Source organism: Aphis gossypii, chromosome 2 (genome assembly GCF_020184175.1).
Source record: "Aphis gossypii isolate Hap1 chromosome 2, ASM2018417v2, whole genome shotgun sequence".
Classification (NCBI taxonomy): domain Eukaryota; kingdom Metazoa; phylum Arthropoda; class Insecta; order Hemiptera; family Aphididae; genus Aphis; species Aphis gossypii.
Genome location: NC_065531.1, coordinates 31,297,043 through 31,317,228, shown reverse-complemented (window position 1 = coordinate 31,317,228; position 20,186 = coordinate 31,297,043). Strand labels below are relative to the sequence as shown.

At 24.3% G+C, this 20,186-nt stretch overlaps 2 protein-coding genes across 3 annotated transcripts; one reads left to right on the top strand and one right to left on the bottom strand.

Annotated features, from left to right (window-relative positions):
* Positions 1-1,722: 1,722 nt before the first annotated feature.
* Positions 1,723-9,746, bottom strand: LOC114127333 (MMS19 nucleotide excision repair protein). Of its 2 annotated transcripts, none has more exons than XM_027991537.2 (18): positions 9,490-9,742; positions 8,686-8,924; positions 8,476-8,620; positions 7,935-8,122; positions 7,701-7,856; positions 7,114-7,336; positions 6,941-7,053; positions 6,751-6,865; positions 6,081-6,374; positions 5,843-5,993; positions 5,583-5,777; positions 4,525-4,636; positions 3,944-4,112; positions 3,713-3,873; positions 3,537-3,649; positions 3,239-3,395; positions 2,194-2,439; positions 1,723-2,132 (listed from the first exon to the last, which is right to left on the bottom strand). In XM_027991537.2, exons 1-18 carry the CDS (start codon positions 9,569-9,571, stop codon positions 2,019-2,021), a joined length of 2,973 nt encoding a protein of 990 aa, XP_027847338.2. In that variant the 5' UTR covers positions 9,572-9,742; the 3' UTR covers positions 1,723-2,018. The 2 variants fall into 2 exon arrangements, 1 of the variants encoding a protein (XP_027847338.2); XR_003592668.2 differs by lacking the exon at positions 1,723-2,132 and adding an exon at positions 2,523-2,652 and having other exon boundaries at positions 2,294-2,439; positions 9,490-9,746.
* A 172-nt stretch (positions 9,747-9,918) lies between these two features.
* Positions 9,919-16,341, top strand: LOC114127334 (ubiquitin domain-containing protein 1). The gene is made up of 5 exons (XM_027991538.2): positions 9,919-10,227; positions 10,716-10,952; positions 14,453-14,575; positions 14,678-14,796; positions 15,123-16,341. Exons 1-5 carry the CDS (start codon positions 10,149-10,151, stop codon positions 15,267-15,269), a joined length of 705 nt encoding a protein of 234 aa, XP_027847339.1. The 5' UTR covers positions 9,919-10,148; the 3' UTR covers positions 15,270-16,341.
* The last annotated feature ends 3,845 nt before the right edge of the window (positions 16,342-20,186 follow it).

Here is a 20,186-nt window from a genome sequence, read left to right as displayed (position 1 = left end):
TTTTAATATATTACAGTCTTTACTGTCTCCATTTAATTTAAAATTTAAATACTATTATAACATAGGTAATAACATGACAAAATAAATTTATTTTGTTATGGGTAATAATATGTTTTGTACAATACATTTTTTAGGTTTTTTATTTTTAAATAGTACCTAGAGATTAGCACTCAACGACGTAAAATCATAGAACAATAGTATCGGTAAGGTAAAATTTATGCGTGCCAAACTATTGCAACTAGATGTCACCCTATATCACATAATAATACTTAGCCAGGTAATATTAAATTATATTCGATCCATGGCTAAATAAATGTTATTTAGCCATGATTCGATCCAGAATAGTTATAAGTCGGCGTAGTGGATAGGCAATATTATGATCCTATGCTTTAAATATTAATTTTTTTATCGTTTGACTTTAACATAAGATCAATACTATTATGTTGTCTACTACTTGCTTAATTGTCTTAAACAATTAACAATGGAGAGTAATAATAGATGAAAATCTAAATGACCTATTTCTTATCCACAGTTCTTATATATTAAATTTATATTATATATATTCTTAACCAGAGTAGCAAAAAACGTTTTACCATACAATTTCTATTTGAAAACCTGAAACACGCTCTCGTGATTCAGTGTAATAAAAAATAATTTGTTTTTTTTATTAATATATGAAGTATAATGAAATATTAATGTACGTGTAATATATCTATTTTTTTTAAATTTTAAAGACATTATTTAAGTCATTTTTCGCGGTTTTAATGGACATTGAAATCCCAGCCCTACCTATAATCCTTAAGCACAGTTATAAATTCATGCACAAAACTGGTGAGTGGCGGGAAGGAACTACTCGTTTTGGCTTTTGTCAAGTTATCGTTATATGAATGTGGTTACATCCTTTCGGTGGACGCTAATTAGAAATATTGCGAAGAGTTATAACTTATCCGTATTATAATATTTATCATCAACAACATATAGAACCGCAAAATAGATATATAAACTCTACTTAAAAAAAGTACTCTTTCTGGATGTTTTAGAAAGCAGTTACTGAATAAATCGTATGATTTGTTGTCTTCAACAGAATAAACAACCTGAAATTTATTCATTTGTCGATAAAATAATATTGGGTTAAGTATCACTCAAAAAATGTATGTGAGCTATTGAAGTGAACTAGAACTAGGACTTATCACATCGTCCTTATCCAAAATAACTATGACTTAAACTTGTAGTGGTTGAGATGGTGATTGAATGGTTTATGTTAGAGAGCCTAGATAATATTATCTAGGCTCTCTAGTTTATGTCAGGGTGGTCCAATACCTTTTGTTGTTGGTGGGATAATTTTTTTTTCAGATTGAACCGACGACGCCGCGGGAACTGTTTTCACAATACTTCCGCGAGCTAGCGGGCTAATTTACACTTTCATAACCTAACCAGGGGCTGACAGAAAAAAAAAATATAATTATTTATTTTATATAATGCACAAATTATTATATTACAGATTAAGTTACATGTATTTAGAATTAATTGATTAATTAATGTGATAATTGGTATTATTTTTCAGAAGCCAAATTTTCCATATTAATTGAACACCCTGTGGTGGCTAATCTGATACACAATTTTAAAAACGAATCTTGAATTAAATTTATAGTATAAATTCTTAATAAGATTGTATACAATTTATACGATCATATTACGATTTTGTTATAATACTATTATGACTTTAATAGTTGGGGGGAGGGGGGGCAAAAGAAAATACTTCGAGGGCCGCAGGTTGGACATGGTATTCGCCAATAAAATAAACTAAGCATACATTATTATTTATACATACATTTTTATAAGTTTTTGAATCTAAGAATGGGTGTCATAAAGGAGTATTTACTTATTTTAAGTACATTTTATTTGAAAACTCATATCAATATTTGCAATTAATTAAAAGCATATCCAACCGCAATATATTGGCTTTAACAATCTGAATATTATACATTAAATAAACAAAGATTTAAATGTGTTCAATGTTAATCATCATCATTCAATACATCTATAGACAACCATCGAGATTTTGTTCTGACCACTTCTTTTCGAACCAACCGTTTCTTGTCATCTAAGCATTTTGTTAACTCAAAAATGACCTAAAAATAATCATAATTTATTATCTAAATAGAATGTATTTTAATTTTTCTGGATTACTACCTGTCTTTTTAAGGGTAGAAGTTTAATTAAAGAATAATCACAGCAGTTATAAAGACATTGTAAAGCTACTATTCTTATATTCATAAACTTTGAACTTTGAGATAAATTTAGCAATTTTGGAACAAAAGATTGCAAATAATCTTCTAACACAGGAGTTTTGGATTCTAAAAGATTACGAAATGTTTGCAATGACTGTAAGACATAATCTTGTTCTGGAGATAAAAGTTGAAGTAATAGAGGTAATATCTGCAACAATTAAATTGTTTGATGAACAAGATAAATAATTCATAAGTACATAATATTAAATTATTATTTATATATTACTAAACTAAAAATTTATGTTAAGTAGTGATGGGTCGAACCCTAATTTTTTAAATTGAACCAAACTTGAGCTGAACTTTAAATTATTTTTTTGAATCCGAACCAAACTTTCATATTTTCTATAGAACCAAATCGAACCTAGAATCATTTAAAGTTGAAATTTTTTATCATGTACATTGTACCTACAAATTAAACCAAACATAATTATTATTTACTATTATATTTTAAGTTTTTGTATTACTTATTCTATATTATAACTTTTAACTCACAGGCACAATTAGGTGGGTGCTAGGTGCTTAGCCCCCCCCCCCCAAAAAAAAAAAAAATTATTATTTTAGTTATTACTTATTATTAATCTTATGTCTGTATAACTTATAAAATTCTAGCCCCCCCCCCCCCAACAAAATTAAACCTTGTTGCACCTATAATGTAACTCTATCTAATTTAGATTATTTCTTATTTTTTTAGATAGGTATAAAATAAATAATAATGATTGACAAATATTTCAAGTTCAATTTTCAAACAGTAAAGTATGCTTGATAGTTCAGTTCAAATTTTTTTCTTATAAAGTTCGACTTTCGAACCAAAATGAATATAAAGGGTTTGGTTTGAGGTTTGAACAGTTCAGTCCATCACTACTACATACATAATGTTTTAATAAACTTTTTTGTAAGTCTTAACAAGAATAATATTAACAAGTATTATTAAAGATCTTTAAGATTACCTTAGAAAAATATGGTGAAAGTGTCACATATGTGTTGCCATCCATTTGGTATAAAATACTAATGAGATAATTTTCTTTAACAGGTTCAGGCATTGTATTATACCTGGATATGAGTGGTTCAATCACATAACAGAATATTCTTTGTCTGTATAATAATCTAAAAGAAAATAATTTAGCAATTTATACACTAGAAAAATGCATAAGTACAATTGAAGTTAAAATGTCAATAAATTTGGATGTCAACGTATTAACTACTAATACATTTATTAAAGAAAGTAAATTACATAAAAGTACTAACTTAACTGAACAAAAACACTCTTTATTTAGATATCCATCATCTGTCTGTGTTAACATTTTAAAACACTGTGTCATCATCTTCCCATATAATGGGTCTGCTAATAAATTCAATGACTAAAATAAAAATATTAAATTAAGTAAAAATTAATCAGTTAAATAATAATTTTTTTTTAATACCCAGTCAATCCATTGTAGCATTTTCCCATGACCTTTAACAGATAAAGACTTAGTGATCCATGATATTTGGATTATAACATTATGTACATTCAAGCTTGATAAATTTAAATAATTTTCTAAATTTAACTTCAATTTATCTATTAAGAAATTGTATTCATCTCCTACAAATGAAATAATAAGAAAATGAATAGTTTTTATAGAATTTTGTATTATAGTTATTAATAAACATACCATCAATATATTTATTAATTAATGTTGCTGTTAACCGCGAAGCAGATAAACAACACATTGAATTATTAGAATATGTTGATAATTCAATGCAGTTTTCGATTAATAAAGTCACATTTTTCAGTTTGATATTTTTGTTTAATGAATTTAGAATACTTTCTAATAAAATAACCTGCAAAAATTAGAAAGTCTAAAGTGTATAAAGTGATTAATATTTCTAAATCATTAGAAGTTTACTGTCCCAAATACTGTTATATGTATATGTATAAAAGCTATGTTATTATAATACTTTTTAATAAACCAATTTTAATGTGCTTAAATATGATAGTAGATAAAACTGCTTAGTTTAATCTCTTTTTGCAATGATCTTAATTATTATTTTAATGATTTTTTGATTCCTATTAATATAGTAATTATAAACAATTATATAATTTAGTGAAATAAAACTAGTATATAAAATACAGATAAGTTGTCAAATTAAAATTTCTCAATTTAAATAATATTAATTTTATCATATTATGTATAGATAAAAAGTGGAGCAAATCAATAAGAATTTTATTTTCAAATTTAAAATCATTAATTACCATGTATGAATGTATGCCTTGTTGTATATCAGAAAGTGTTTTATAATTTATTGTCATATTCAAAATGTCATCGAAATATTGACTGAATTGATTAAATATTTGAAGTTGTTCACTAAAATCAAACACATGCATATTGTTAATAATATTGTAACAATGCTCTCAGACATATATTTCAATATTAACTAGACCAATAATTACAGTACCTAATTTAATCAATAAACATTAATTACAGACACATTTAAAACAATTTTCTGTTACTACATTTGGTGGTAAGAGCGTGTATTTGCCCAATCCTAGAATTAAAGGTTACTTTGTGCTGGTTGCCAGGACAGTCCACATTATCATATCAAATAAGTATAATCTGAAATAGCAAACTTCTGCTTAAACATACTAATCTGCACTCTCAGAAGCATCACTTAAGGTACTAACAACTGCATAGTTTGCATTTTGTTAAGATTAGCACAGTAAATATTTTTTGACTGCACCCAAATGTTGAAAATGAAAGCATTAAAAGGTAACCTAAATTCACTTTAATCAAAGAGTATAGTATGATCAAATCACAAAATAATCCATCAATGCTAAGTATACTCATATTTTGATGAATTTTTTTTTTTAATATGGGCTTATATGAATTTAAATTTAGTTGCCTTTTAATTATATAATCCCCTTTATAATTTGATTGATAGATGACAATGTAATAAAAAATGAATAAGTTAGTTCTATACTCTGTCCAGCAAAAGAACATATAAATTTTATATATCCAACATGACATCCTGCATTCCCGCCATAGTGGAACTGGTCTAAGTGGTAGGCTGGGTATGCACAAAAGAATAGACTTTCATTGGGTCGCAACATATTCCTTTGCTGAACAGAGAATAGTTAGTAATCATTTTTTTTTGTATGAAAAATGATATTTGTAAATAATGTAACATAAATAGTAATTTAATCATCCTACTAAATTATGTTACATGAAAATAACAAAAGATGGTGTCAAATGTGTTTATGGTTACTACAATAATACAAATTTGAAAATATATTAAAACAATAATAAAAGTTACCTGGTATTAATCACTTTTATAATAGAATTAATAACAAAAGAAACATCTTCTAAAATAATTTCATTTCTAAATATATTTAAATTGGCACAGCTTTTGATACCATTGATCCAAGTTGTCAAAATAAAGTTTAAAAGTCCATCCTTTGAAGCAAAATGATGTAACAAGTTAATATTCTCAGTATTTTTAATAAGATCTCTGAAATAAAATATAATAAAACATAAAATAATAATTAAAATACGTTTATAAATCTAGTTATTCACCTTAAGCATTTTAGAGTCATTTCGGTTTCTGCTTGTTTTACAGATAAATTAGCACTTAGAATGTCGCTAATTAACCCAAAAAAATATTCTTCATTTCCCAAGGAACATAATGCATTTAACCATTTTGATTTTAATATAATATCATTAGACTCTAAAAACAATAAAGAAATATCAAATATTTCATTAAATGTTTAAACTAATATTCAAATATATTTATTACGTTATAAAAATTACTTACGATTTAAAATGTTTACGTTAAATTGTATGATTTCTCTATTAATTTCTTCTTTAAAATATTTTGCTGCCTCTTTGAAACAAGATAACGTCTCTTTTCTTATAGAATCTGTTATATCTGATTTGATTAATGTAATTATAACACAGTAATAATTCTGACGTTGAGAATTAGTTAGTATTTTAGTTGATACTTTCAATGCTTTCAAAGCAGGAATTTTTATTTCAGGCAATTCATTTTGAGCATAAAGTAAAAAGTAACAACATATTTCTTCCCATCTTTTTTCCAAACCTGGTATAGCTAAAAATAAAGTCATGATTTTATTTTCAATAATTGAATTCATGATAAGAGTGTACTTAGATATTCAACATTGGATATAATACAAGAACATAACACATTTTGTTTAAAAGAAATATAAAAAACTTTGCATGAGTAAGAATGTTAGCTGAAAAAATAGAACATGTTTCTACAATATTTGAACATTAAAAATATTGTACTAAAACTTCAACCAGTGGCATATTTACATAAATTTGTGTTAACATTTTGTACATATAAATAAAATTTATTCCAATAACATAATTAAAATTTAACTCATAATGTTTTAAAATAAAATAAATATTGAATACATTAAAATAAAAAATAATAATGGCATGTTATTTAATATTTAGTAACTTACATGATAAATCAATACCCATTTGTATACACATATTTGTAACTAATCCCATAGCTTCTATAATTCTTATAATTTCTGATCGTGATGCATCACTTTTGTCGAGTAGCATTAAATACACCTGTATTAATTACAAATAAATTATGCAGTTATATTCATTATTTTATTTAAAAATATAACTATGAGTTAAGTTTACTTTATTTGCTATCTTCAAACAAGCATAGTTTGAAGTTTTTCCAACACTACAAAGAAGTTTAATTGAAGGTATAAATAGAGTTGCTTGTGTGTCCAATAAAAACCTATTAGAACCTAAAAAAAAATAAATAATTAAATAAAACAAATTAATAATTCAGTTTTAGAAATACAAACTTTTAAGAATAATATCTAAGAAATTTGATAGTTGTTCTTGTTCGTTGTCTCCTTTGATAATGGTAAGTGAGTACAATAAAGCAGTTAAAACACCAATAGCAGCTTCTCTAACTTCATCTGCTGAATCTTCAGTATCTGTCATTATAATCATTTTTAAAATACGCCATATTTCTTCAATGTGAACTTTGATTTTTACAGGATCAAAGTTCTCACAACATAATTTCTAAAATAATAAATTTTTTTCATTTTAAATTTATACAAATTCAAGTTTAAAAACTATTCAAGATCCATTTAGTATTAATGCATAAATATAATATGAAATACAAATTTTATTCATTAAATTATATAACCTATACATTACCAAGATTTTTAAAAATAAATTGAGCAATATATTAAGTTTAATAATTAAAATTACTTGCAATATTAGTGTTTAAAATTTGGTACTTAGTATGAGAATTGAAATATATATTTTTTTAATTTTAATATTACTTCTAAAATATTATGAAAAGTTGTAAATAAAAAGTTAATAAAAATTATTAAGGAACTTAAATTTTAATCGGTTATTAAACATTCTTAAAATGGTTTACCAATAAATGCAATGAATCTAATTTTGCAACTTTCAAACTAGCTTCTAATTTTTGTAAAGCTAAAGGAATACAAAAATCTGCAAATTCTTCAACGCAAGTAAGACATCGAGATAAATTAGTCGCTAGTTCATCTCTTGTAATTTTACTTTCTTCTGTCTGTAAAATAAAATTTTAATTAAGTTGTATTACAAAAACCTAAGGTAAATATTATAAAAAAAGAATTTTAATTTTTACTTCATAGAAATCTATAGGAAAATAACACGCAATAACATCAAAAGTCTCTTCTGCTAAATGACCTAATGGAAAATTTCTTAAAAATTGAGGTAGCATTCTAAAAAGCAGTATTAAATTATTGGGATCTCGTTCACCATCCATTGAAGAAATAACACAATATAAGAAATCAGGTCCCATAAAACGTAAATCTAAAAAAAACGTTTATAGATATTTTAGTTTACAATATAACTATAGAGGAAAATTATTTATTGATTTTTTAAAATTGTTTATTCTTATTTCTAAATTAGCAGGGACATTCTATTTTCAAATTAAAATCAGGGTTATTAGAATTTACATTATTCTGTTTAAGAAAAGTGTATATAAACAATTTTATTTATAAAATTATATAAATAATGTGATCAACGGAAAAAAGTTAAACAAAATTTAAATATTTGTATATTTGTATATTATACACATTAGAGATTAAAACAAGTAGGAATAGTGTTATAAAATAAACATTCTAAAATAGTTAAGTATTAAATAAGTGAATATATGATATTACCATCTAGTCGATTTAAAAATATATATTGTAATATACAATAAAATGTATTTCGATCATTTTGAAGTTGTGATTGACAATGAAAATGAGGTATGATTGTATTGAAGTACCTTACAATCATTTGTTTGCTAATATTCTTCATTTTTACCTAAATTATGTTGAACAAATTGAAATTTAATTATATTTAAAATAATTAATTAATTATAGTCTTACAGTATATTCAATTCCAATTAAAACAATTGGTATAAATGAATGATGATCAATAAATCGTTCACATAAAAATTGACTAATGTAATCCAATTCTTCAGGTATAAAAAAATCCAAAGGTAATTTTTTTAAAACAGCTACAAATGCATTAACTCCATTTAGGCGGATGTCTTTATCTGTAGAAGTCAAAATTTCTTCCAAACTCTCAACAAATTGAAGGAAAGTTAATCTTTTTCCTAATATTTCTAAAAATAATAATAATGTTTAATATAAATATTTTTAAATAGTAGCACTTAATTTAAGTAAAAATTAATTTTTTATTTAGATTCAAGCAATTATTTTCAAATATATTATAGGTTATAACTATATAAAATTAGTGGTTTTCAAATTATTAAAGTTATATTATTATGAAATAACTTTTTGTGTGTTTAATATTTTGAGATATTAATACATATTATTATATGATATGTTAATATTAAACGAGAAAACCATACATTTAATAAAAAAAAATATTGTCTTACATAAGAAAACAAAAATATTAAATCTAATGGAACATTTATCAATGTTTTCAATTAAAATTAACACAATATATTTAAATATTAGTAATTAATTAATGACAGAGACAATTCAAATATTGAAGTTATATTGGTTAGTTTTCTATTTTCCTTCATTGTAAATTTTGATTTAATATATTTAAAGTAATAATTTAATAATACCTAATCTTTTAACAATTTACTTCCATCTACAGTAGTATTTATAATACTTTGTAAAGTATATTTCAAATTTTATATTTAATTAATTTTATATTACCTTTGCTAACCACTTCACAGGTAGAATCAATATCATTGCCAGTTTTTACAATATCCAAAATGTCCTTCAACACATGCGTCATTTTAAGGTTTTGAAAATGAAATGTTAGTCTTCGTTAAATGATTTTAAAAGATTTTACTAAAAAATGTGCATGCATACTGTATATATATATATATATATATATATATAAATATAATATAGTGTAGTATATTTCACAATCTACATTACCGCCGACTGCCTGACCGACTATAACTACACTGTGTCACTGTCTGTAATCTGTATAATAATATAATATGGTGATAACTGATCACTGATAAGTGCTTTATGTATTACCAAAAAACTCTATGGTGCTTTACAACACATATATCACTCATTCATTCATGGAATAAGTAAAGAACACGAATTCCATGATGAAAGTACTAATTTTTATCAGGGCTTAAATGCTTGATAATTTTTGTTTTTTCATTTTCTACAAAATTTTATTGTTTTCTATTTTTTACCTAATTACCTAATTATTATTTTACGTGTGATTTATATTTCTTAAACGTTGTACATTCTATACAAATTGTATTATTGGAAATTAATATTATATTCTAAGAACGCCGACTAGCTCAATATAAATGTAAGGCTGCCATGAATCCAAGGCTTGTTCGAACAATATGGGAGGCTGTTTAGGTTTACAAAGAAATCGCAGGGGAAGGAATGCATCCTCGGACAATGGATCTCGCCCGAGTTCTGGTAGATTATTATTTATCTGTACCTGAATCTGTTGTCTTGTAACATTTTGCTTGATTAAGTAGGCATTAGTACAAATCGAAAATTGTAATTGGTATTTATCATAGTATATGTATGTATATATATATTATATATATATATTATGTATATAATTTAATAATTTATTTAAATAGGCAAAATACATCAATATTCAATATAAATTTTTAATGTTTTTAAAAACCGAAGTATTTATGTATATAGTGTATTATTGTATGTATTATTGTCTTAACTATATTATTATTTCATATTTTAAATAGGGTGTATTCTTAGTTAGATATCTATCATATTTCTAAAGAAAAATATTATTTCAATATCTAGTTATCTTTTTTTTAGATATCATTAAATTCCTCCTTAATTCACTTTTTATTTTCCAATTATATCACAATTATTTTTAAAATTATAAATAATTCATCATTCATAATGCAATTTTGTAAACATTATTTTTTCTGTAGGTACTAATAGAAAAAACCATCCATTATGCCATGAAACTATCCGTTGGAAATCTGATGTTCCCTTAACTGAAGGTCAGTTGAGAAGCAAAAGAGATGAATTTTGGGATACAGCTCCAGCATTTGAAGGACGTAAAGAAATATGGGATGCATTAAGAGCAGCTACTGCAGCTGCGGAAACGACTGATTTTCAATTGGCACAAGCTATATTGGATGGCGCTAACATTTCAGTTCCTAATGGTAAATAGTTTAATGATATTTATATTCAATAATATGTTCCAATTAAGTTTTGACTAAGTACCTTTAGAAAATATTTTTTAACCAATCTTAAATCCACCAACCATTATCGTCATAATATTAATATTTTAAAAACAATTTAGGTTCTTCTAAGTGTCAAAGTAAAAATCAAAATTAGACATTGGTTACAACATCTTAGCAGTTGGTATATTAAAATTCATGATAAATGGATAATTTATTCGTTAATGAATTTGCATTTACCATCTGCTTGCATATAACAAAATAAAACTTTATGAGATTTAAAATGGATTATTTTAATGCTTAAAATATCTATTTACCTACATTCCAACATACTGAATACTGCTTGATCTAATTATGTGTTATGCATTTTAAAAAACAAGTTTAAATCTTTAGGTATTTAAAAAAAATAAAAGGTATTTTGCCTTATTATTGTATATATTTTTATATATTCAATAACTAATTAGTTACAATTTTTCAGATAAATTAATTTTAAAAAGTTGTATGTTGAGTAAAGTTTTGACCAAAATACATAAAATCTTTTATTTTAATATCTATGTATTAAAAATGACTCATTAGACCACATACTTGTCATAATATATTAAGGATAAAAATAGTTTGCATGTAGGTTTTCTGTTATTCCTAAAAAACAATTGGTTTTTTAGTTATTTCAATTAGTTGTTGACCTAAATTTAATTAATTTTAGCCGAGTAAATTAGACATTATTTGAGAACAAAATATTTTTAATTTGAAAAAATTAAAAGTATGATTGAAATATAAATATTTTATCTTTACTAAAAGTTGTTCATAACATTTGTATTGAATCAGATAAAATAGATAAGACTATTCTATTAATTTTGTTAGTTTTAAAACGATAAATACAATTAATATTTAAGTTTTATTATTATTTTGACGTATTACACTGTAGAATATAAATACAAATTATCCTATTTATTTATTTTAATTTAAAATTATACATAAGTGTTTTATTGTTTGATACACGATATATATTGTTAATGGTTGTCATACATCTTGGTTTAGTTGGTACTGTATTAGTTTTGAATATAGTGTCTCAGTGTTCCAATAAAGTATTTTGAAATAACTCATTTTCCCATACTCGAACTTCAATAATTTATGTAAACATTTTTAGTAAAAAAACAATATTGTACCACCTATATCAATTTCCCTAAATACATCACTGCTAACAATAGAATGACCTTTTACAAAATAGGTACTATAAACCAGTCTTTTAGTTTTATTTCATTTCAATTTTTATCTAAAATTTGAAATACATAATTATTATTAGTATGTTTTTTTGTACAATTTCGTAAACTAAAAGTTATTGAAACTCAAAAAATGTATTGAAAATAACAAAAAAGCGTAAAGCTGTAAACTAATTCAAAAAAGCAAAATAAAGTTATGCACATTTGTTCTATATTTCTAAGTTATATGAATCTTATATTAATATAACTGATTATAAGTTTAATATAAGTTTTGTTTAGAGCTGGTAGAAAAAAAACGTAAGTCTGTACTATTGTGATGACTAATGTTGATAAATATGTTCATTTCACACTTTTTTTCATGTCTTTCTATTAATAATTTTGTTAGCCATTCTTTCCTATTAATGATTTTTGAGTAAAGAGTTATTTTTTACTATATAAAGTATAATCATAGATTGTTGAATGTTGACCATTGTGTGTGGTTTTCCAGTTACCGATAATTATGATATTAAAACAAATGGTTAGACTGCATAATAAGATTTTTCTCTTGTAATTTATACAAAAAATAATTGTCCCTATTTAAGTAAAATAAAATATAAAAAACCTAATATTGTTTCACTGCCATTATGATTTCATAATTTAATCAAAACATTCTATTAAATATTTAAACATGTTACAAACTAAATATTTTCTAAAAGGGTCAAGTCTAAAATGAATGATCTAAATAAAATCTAAATATATTTATTTGACCTATTATCAAATTTCAGTATAAAAATATTACCTATGTGACTCTTCGTAAGTTTTATTTTCCCATTTTGATTTTGAGGGAAATTTTGAGTACTTAAAATTGTTTAAATTGTACATTTTTAATACTCATAACTTACTTTAAAATTTAAATAGAAAAAAAATCTAATAAAGTTAATTTTTGTTGTTGTCCTAGATAATATTATGTTTAAATTTGAATTTTTTAACTGATCAATTCACTATAATTCAAAAGCAATAGAGTTAAATAAATTCTTTTTAACATAAAATTTGGTATGCTTTAATAAAACCTCAAAATTTTCTTTCAACTGCTACGTGCTCTGATATCCAATGTAATAAATATAATACTAGATACTGTAGATACTTTGATGTAGGCTTTAACATTCTGTTATATGCTATTCTCTAATATTCTATAAATATTATAAAAATACACTGTGATGTAGATAATACATTTTGAGTTCAATAAGGAAACTTAAAATATGTATATCCTTTAACATTCAGGATCACTAGACAGAGGTCGCTACACAGTAGGCTTTACCAGTAAAATATAATGTGCAGCTATTAATCAGAAAGACTAAAATTGAGATAGACATCATCCTGGTGCCATGATCTAAATCAGGGGTTAGCAACCCAGGCCCATGTAGCAATTTTATGTGGCGCGTGATTACAATTTTTATAAAATATGTAATTTTAATTTTTTTTGTGTGTTGTTATTAAAACTATTAATATATACTACATTAAATAAATATACCAAACAGTAATGAAACTTAAATAAATTAAATTTTATATAACTATAAATTTTGTTTTAAGTTTAAACTGTAAATAAAAAAAGATGTTTGTCCCTTGACAACAAGAAGGTTGCCGACTCCTGATTTAAATGAATCATCACATGAACACATAATTCTTAAACAGATTATGACATTAACCATGGAGATATGACGATGCATATCAGTTGACTGGAAGGTACACACCAATAACAGTAAGGACAGGACCTATAAAAAAAAGCCTAAGATAAAACTTCTCCAGATATGAATCAACAGAGTTTATACGAGCTCCTTCACATCATTTTATATTAGATTTCAGTCTCGAGGAATTATTTTAATTAATACAGTTTATATAAAAAATTAAAAACACTTAGAAATATTTTTTCATATTTTTGTATTTACTTTTTTCATTTCAACTTACTTCAACGGTTGCTCATGCATAAAAAAATTTTAATGCAGTCATTCTTAAATTTATTAGCTTCTATACACATGCTACTAACATAATATAATACAAAATAATAGATTGTTACTTATGCGAAAAAGATATATTTAAAAAATATGAACTATATAGATATAGTTTAGTTAGCTCATCTTAACTTCCAGTGATCAGTAAAGTTAACAATACACATTTTGTTAATAATCATAAAGATTAAGTGCTACTAATGTATGAAGTTTTTCACGTTTGTTAGTGTCACATGTTTCAACATAACAATATAATATATAATTTTTCTGTTTCAAGGATTTCTAACTGAGTGCTATGATGAGCTAGGAACACGATACCAAGTTCCAGTATACTGTCTTTCTTATCCTATAAATATAGTAAAAGAAGGGAGCGGAAGAGATTCTCCAATTGAACAAACAGGTAAACATAAATTAAATTGTATTTATAATTATTTAGATAATTTTTTTAAGCTACAATAACACTGAGCCTGTATAATTCATTTTTCACACTTTTATTGCATAGAATCCACAGATGAAGGTTCTGAAATTATGTTAAAACTCCGTCTATCATCAAATTGTCAAGATATAAAAATGCCACTCATGACAAGAGATACAATAGCACAGGCTAAAAAGAAATTGCAAGTGAGTAATTTAGAGTATTTTATTTTATTATTTTAAAAATGTAAAATTATCTTATATTATTTTAAAATAATAAGTTGAAAAAAAAAGATAATGTTAGAAAAATTAATTTTCTTTTTTGTAATTAGTTAGTCAAATGATAATATCAATTTTTATACATTTAAAATAAAACTATTGAGCACTTAAGAATAAAATCATTTTTTTTTTATGTGTAATTTGTAAAAGAATTAAAACATATTGAATTATTCAATTTATTTTAATTCAATGTAATAACTTATTATTTAAAAATGTTAGTATCAAACTTTTATTTATTTATTTTTATTTTTTAGGCTAAACAAGGCATTGAACCTTTACATCAAAGATGGTTTTTTGGCGGTAAGCTTTTGGGTGATAAATTACATATAGATGAAGCAAGAATTCTTCCAAGTTATGTAATTCAAGTAATCATTAATCCTGAACCAACAAATGAAAGCTGAATTCTAATTGCTATCATTTTGTTATAGTTAATCATTTATCAATATAATATGCTTATCTAAATAGGAACAAATATTGATATTACATAATTTTCACTTGTTATATTTTATTGTTTATTCAACGCTTTAAAGAATGTCCAGTAAAATTTCACAATTTTTATAATTAACTTAAATTGGTTACCCTGTAATTAACTTAAAACTATTTCATTAATTAACACTATTGTGAAATCTTTTATGCTTACACTGTCAGTTTCTTTATTGTAGATATGTTATATAAAATAAATTATTGTAAAATATAAAATATATAACATTTATCTAATCAATGCAAAATTTCTTACATAACTAAAACTAAGTCTAACAATTAAATTATTTTGGCATTATAATTTTAATTTATATTTTTTATTGAATTTAAGGTTTTTAATGAATTTTTATATTATTGATCATGGTATAGTATTTTGACAAAAAATAGGTAAAAGTACAAAATTTAATGATCAAACTTAATATCTATAAGCTATAAAATACATTTCCTTATACATTTTATACTCAAGTGTTAAGGTAAATTATTTAAGATAAACATTTTATTCATAACAATTGTTTATAATATTTTCTAAACTTATTTAAAATATTGTTACTTATTAATTATTATGTTTGAATTCAATGTTTTTATTTATATATTTTTTAATATTTAAAGATGCTATTTTAGTTTTTTTTTACTTTGTATTTTGTTTTTTTTTTTAGTAAATGGTATTTAATTTAACGTCAGTATATTTAAATATGTTTTAACTTATATTGTTTTTAAATATTAAAAATAATATAATAAATATATTATGTTTGTGCTGAAATTGTCACATTCAGTGCTTTAAAAATTAAGTATTATTCAAATCAAGTTCTTTATTTTTAGTGGAAAGCAACATGTTTATTGTTTAATTGACTAATGACTACTTAAAATTATTCTTGAACTAAATTAATATTATCTACTGTAAATGGGATTAAATAAAATATTATATCTGTATTGTAATAATTTTTATATTTTAAATTAAAAATATGGTAAAATAAATAATCAATTTCGTTTTTATTTTTTGTTTTATGTTTTTTGTTGTTTTAAGAAAAATATGTTTTTTGTTGTTTTAAGAAAAAAATCCTATAAATCACTTAAATACTATATTCCTTTAGAGTAATATTCATTTAATAAAATTACATTTTATAATTTAAACTCTTAATGATGACTACAGTTAAAAATGTATCCATTTTTTCCATTTTTGATCATAATTTTTTAATTTATACTTTATCTTTGTGCTCTGGTATTTTATTGAAGAAATGGAATTCAAGCTTTGTTATTTCCCTTTGAAAAGACTAGTAACTTAGAGGTTACCAAATATCATTTAATATCCAAACTTAGTTTTTTACTAAAAAACTTGTAAAGCAAAGTTATATGAAATATTAGGTAAGAAATTTGCATGATTTTTATAAATCTAAATCTACAGAAACAAACTTAATCCTATTTTACTCAGATTTAATATATTTTATATAATCAGGTGATAGAGTTAAGTTAACGCAATCTACACAAATCTTAAAAAGACCTTTAATATGGCTGAAGAAAATCCTCTAATGACATGGTTCTCATCTTATTTATCCAATAGATAGTTCTGCATTATAATGTATTTTCTCTAAATACAATAAGCAATGATAAAGTTGTCATTGGGCAGTAAAAGTATTTGTAGATGACTAACAACTAAAAACAGTAAAAACCATAACCGTTGTGTAACATGTGTACTAAAATGTATACTTTAATACACTTATTATAACTGTTATTAGTAATTTTATTGTCATTAATATTTTATTATTATACAGATCTATTTGAAAATAAACCTTTACAGTCTACAATACCTACACTTAATATTTACAAAAATAATAATACCTATATGCTAATATGTAAATACTACTGAATCTCATAAGTGGATATTTGGTTACATAAGTGGAGGGGCTTAACATTTTTGTCTTATTCATCAGTGTAAACATACATTTTTAGTCATTTCCATCTACTAACTCTAGTGACTACTCCTACTTTATTCTACCTGAGATACCAAGTCCAAGTGTATACAATAGGTAGGTAATAGGAACATAAAACAATAAAATGTTAAATAGCTTCTGAATTTTAGAATTTGAACAATCTAAACGAAGGGATAAATGTATTGATTTTACAATGATTGTGTGTGTGTGTGTGTGTGTGTGTTTTGTTTTTGTGTCTGTATACAGCATAATAGGTCGAAATAATACTTCAATTTTAAACTTTGGGGGTGGTTTCCGATGGCAAAGTGAATAACCTTGATGCATTATAGAGGTCAAGATAAGAATTTTTCCAACAGTTTTAAAAAATTGATTTTTTTATATGATTGTAAACTTGTAACTAAAAAAGTAATCACTGTAAATGCTCTTTTTATTTCATTTTATAAATCTATTGCTTTGAGCAAATATATTAATAATCGTTTCGGTATCAATAGATTTAAATATTTCTCTTTCAATGTATACTATTGACAAACAACGATAAGCCGTGAATAATCTAGATTCTAGACCATTCTCGTATCCTAACAAAATAAAATAAAAATTATAAATATCAAATATTGAAACACACATTTTTTTTTTTTTTTTGACGTCTGGTGTGATTTGATTACGTTTTGGAGAGGCTCAAGCCTATAGATGTTGTTTGACACGAACAAAATAATATGAAAAAATTAAATATGAAGGTACCAATAATATAGGTTTATACTTTTATCTAAATTTTTAAGCATCCAAGTAGAATTTCCAATGTCCATTTAAACAAATAGCAAGGAAACTAATTAACTAAAGCGTTAGTATTTAGTAGTTTTTTAAGGTAAACGAATAATTTCCCCGTCCCCCGACTGTTTGGCGTAGTAGCACATTTCCATCCTAAATTTTTTTGACATTTTTTTTTCATATATATAATAAATTATAATTAAAAATCTAATTTTATATAGGTACTTACATAAAATATAATTAATAAGTAGGTAAAAAAACTAATAAAAATGGTTAAAAATATGTTTTTCATAAATATAATAAACTATAAATGATTACAATTACAAATCTAAAAAAAATTGTATAAAAATGTTATCTTAATATAATAGGTAGGTAATAGCCTATTAACAATATAATTTTTCCCAAACAAGTGATGAATGAAGTTAACTGATCTCAATTTTGTTGGATCTGCATACTCAGAGTAGCTTATTAACTTTTTGAATTTCTTCCAGAAGAGGTGATTTTAATAGGTTGACTGTCATGAGAAAAAAGCAACACATAAAGTAATAAGTATGTTCGAAATATAATATAAAATGTAACTATTGTATAAATAAAATAATAAATAAATGCTGGTGTATAATTTAAAATATAACCATTGTATAAATAAAATAATAATTAATTTAAATAAATGCTGGTAGATCAACAAACATTTCTGACATTTCATTTTCTAAATTATTACTGTATACATTCATCGTCCCGATAGGCTTAACAACACTATCTGGGAATTTATAATTATGGCAACATTTGTTGTTCCTTTTCAAACCTGCACGAATATGTAAAAGTGATATTAACATTGGTGACTTCATTCTATTTCTAGATTTGCTCTTGACAATGTTCATTTGGCTGAAGATTCGCTCACAAGCAGCGTTAGACCAGGGCAATGAAAGTATTGTTAGAGCTAAATTAACAAGGTCTTCAAATGGATTATTACCTCCAGCATCTTTGAAATTATTTACTTCAGACCAAAATTGTATAGCAGATTCAGTTTTTTCCCATTTTTGGTATACAAGATTTCTCCATTGTGAGTCTATTTTTTCTATTATTTTTTTTTCAATACCAAAATGTTCACAAACTGGTGATATAGACTCTTTTAATAGTTTTAATAGTTTCCCCAGTAATGTTAGCATTGCACAACTCACTTAAATGATCAATTGCCATAATTGCACTATGTGCACTTACAAACAAAGCCATATTAGCTTGTGTATGCTGCATTTTTAAATTAGTGGGTTTAAATTGAAATGATCCTGTAGGTCTAATGCATATTGCACTTAATGCAGATTTATGTTTCTTACACTCACTGTGGGTTATTAAATCAGCCTTTCTTGCACGGATAATACAACAACATGCTTTACAGTAAGCTTTGGTTGGATCATCCTTCATCTCTTGCAACCAGTCCATAAAAAGTTTGTCCTTCTTCCATACCTGACGGAACTTTTGTGTATATGTTGGCTTTCCCATTCTTCTCCTAAAACTCAGTACTGAAGAGGAAGAGAAAACTAAAAACAATGTGGGAACTGGGAACTGAATGATTTTTATTTTGTCAATTTATTTGGGAAATGTAAAATACCAGTTTTACAATTATTTATATTTTTATATTCTTATGTTTCCAATATACCTATTATAGTACTACTACAGTACTATACTCTGGTCTTATCTTAATAGCATCAATGATCAATAAAGATGTACACCTACAATAGATAAAATTGTACCTACATTGTATAAGCTAAATATATAACTACAGAGTGATACTTTTATTGAATAACACTCAATATTATAAGAAATATTTCTCTTAATTTTAATTTTTTTAAATTGTTTAATTATTATCTGTTATCAGCATGATTAAACAATATTTTTAAAAAAAATGTCATTTTTATTTTGATAAATTTGATTAGTTTAAAAAAATAACTAATCAAACGAAAAAATAACCAGAAAAATGACCATCAACTAGATTTAAAAATTTAACAACTAGAAGCGGCAAAAAAAAACCAGATTTAGTCTTAAAAAGACCAAATTGGCAACACTGGTAATAGGTACCTAGGCGTACCTAGGCTACTTAGCTAAAAGTTAAAATATTGCAAAAAAAAAAATATTAAATTTAAATACTAC

Bases quoted from the DNA above. Each gene is read 5' to 3' on its own strand.
- LOC114127334 (XM_027991538.2), top strand. From the start codon at position 10,149: ATGGGAGGCTGTTTAGGTTTACAAAGAAATCGCAGGGGAAGGAATGCA. The intron at 14,576-14,677 runs GTAAACATAAAT...TTTATTGCATAG, and splicing joins TTCTCCAATTGAACAAACAG to AATCCACAGATGAAGGTTCT. The intron at 14,797-15,122 runs GTGAGTAATTTA...TTTATTTTTTAG, and splicing joins AGGCTAAAAAGAAATTGCAA to GCTAAACAAGGCATTGAACC.
- LOC114127333 (XM_027991537.2), bottom strand. From the start codon at position 9,571: ATGACGCATGTGTTGAAGGACATTTTGGATATTGTAAAAACTGGCAAT. The intron at 8,925-9,489 runs GTAATATAAAAT...TATTATTTTTAG, and splicing joins CTGTGAAGTGGTTAGCAAAG to AAATATTAGGAAAAAGATTA. The intron at 6,375-6,750 runs GTAAGTTACTAA...CTTTATTTTTAG, and splicing joins AATGGGTATTGATTTATCAT to CTATACCAGGTTTGGAAAAA.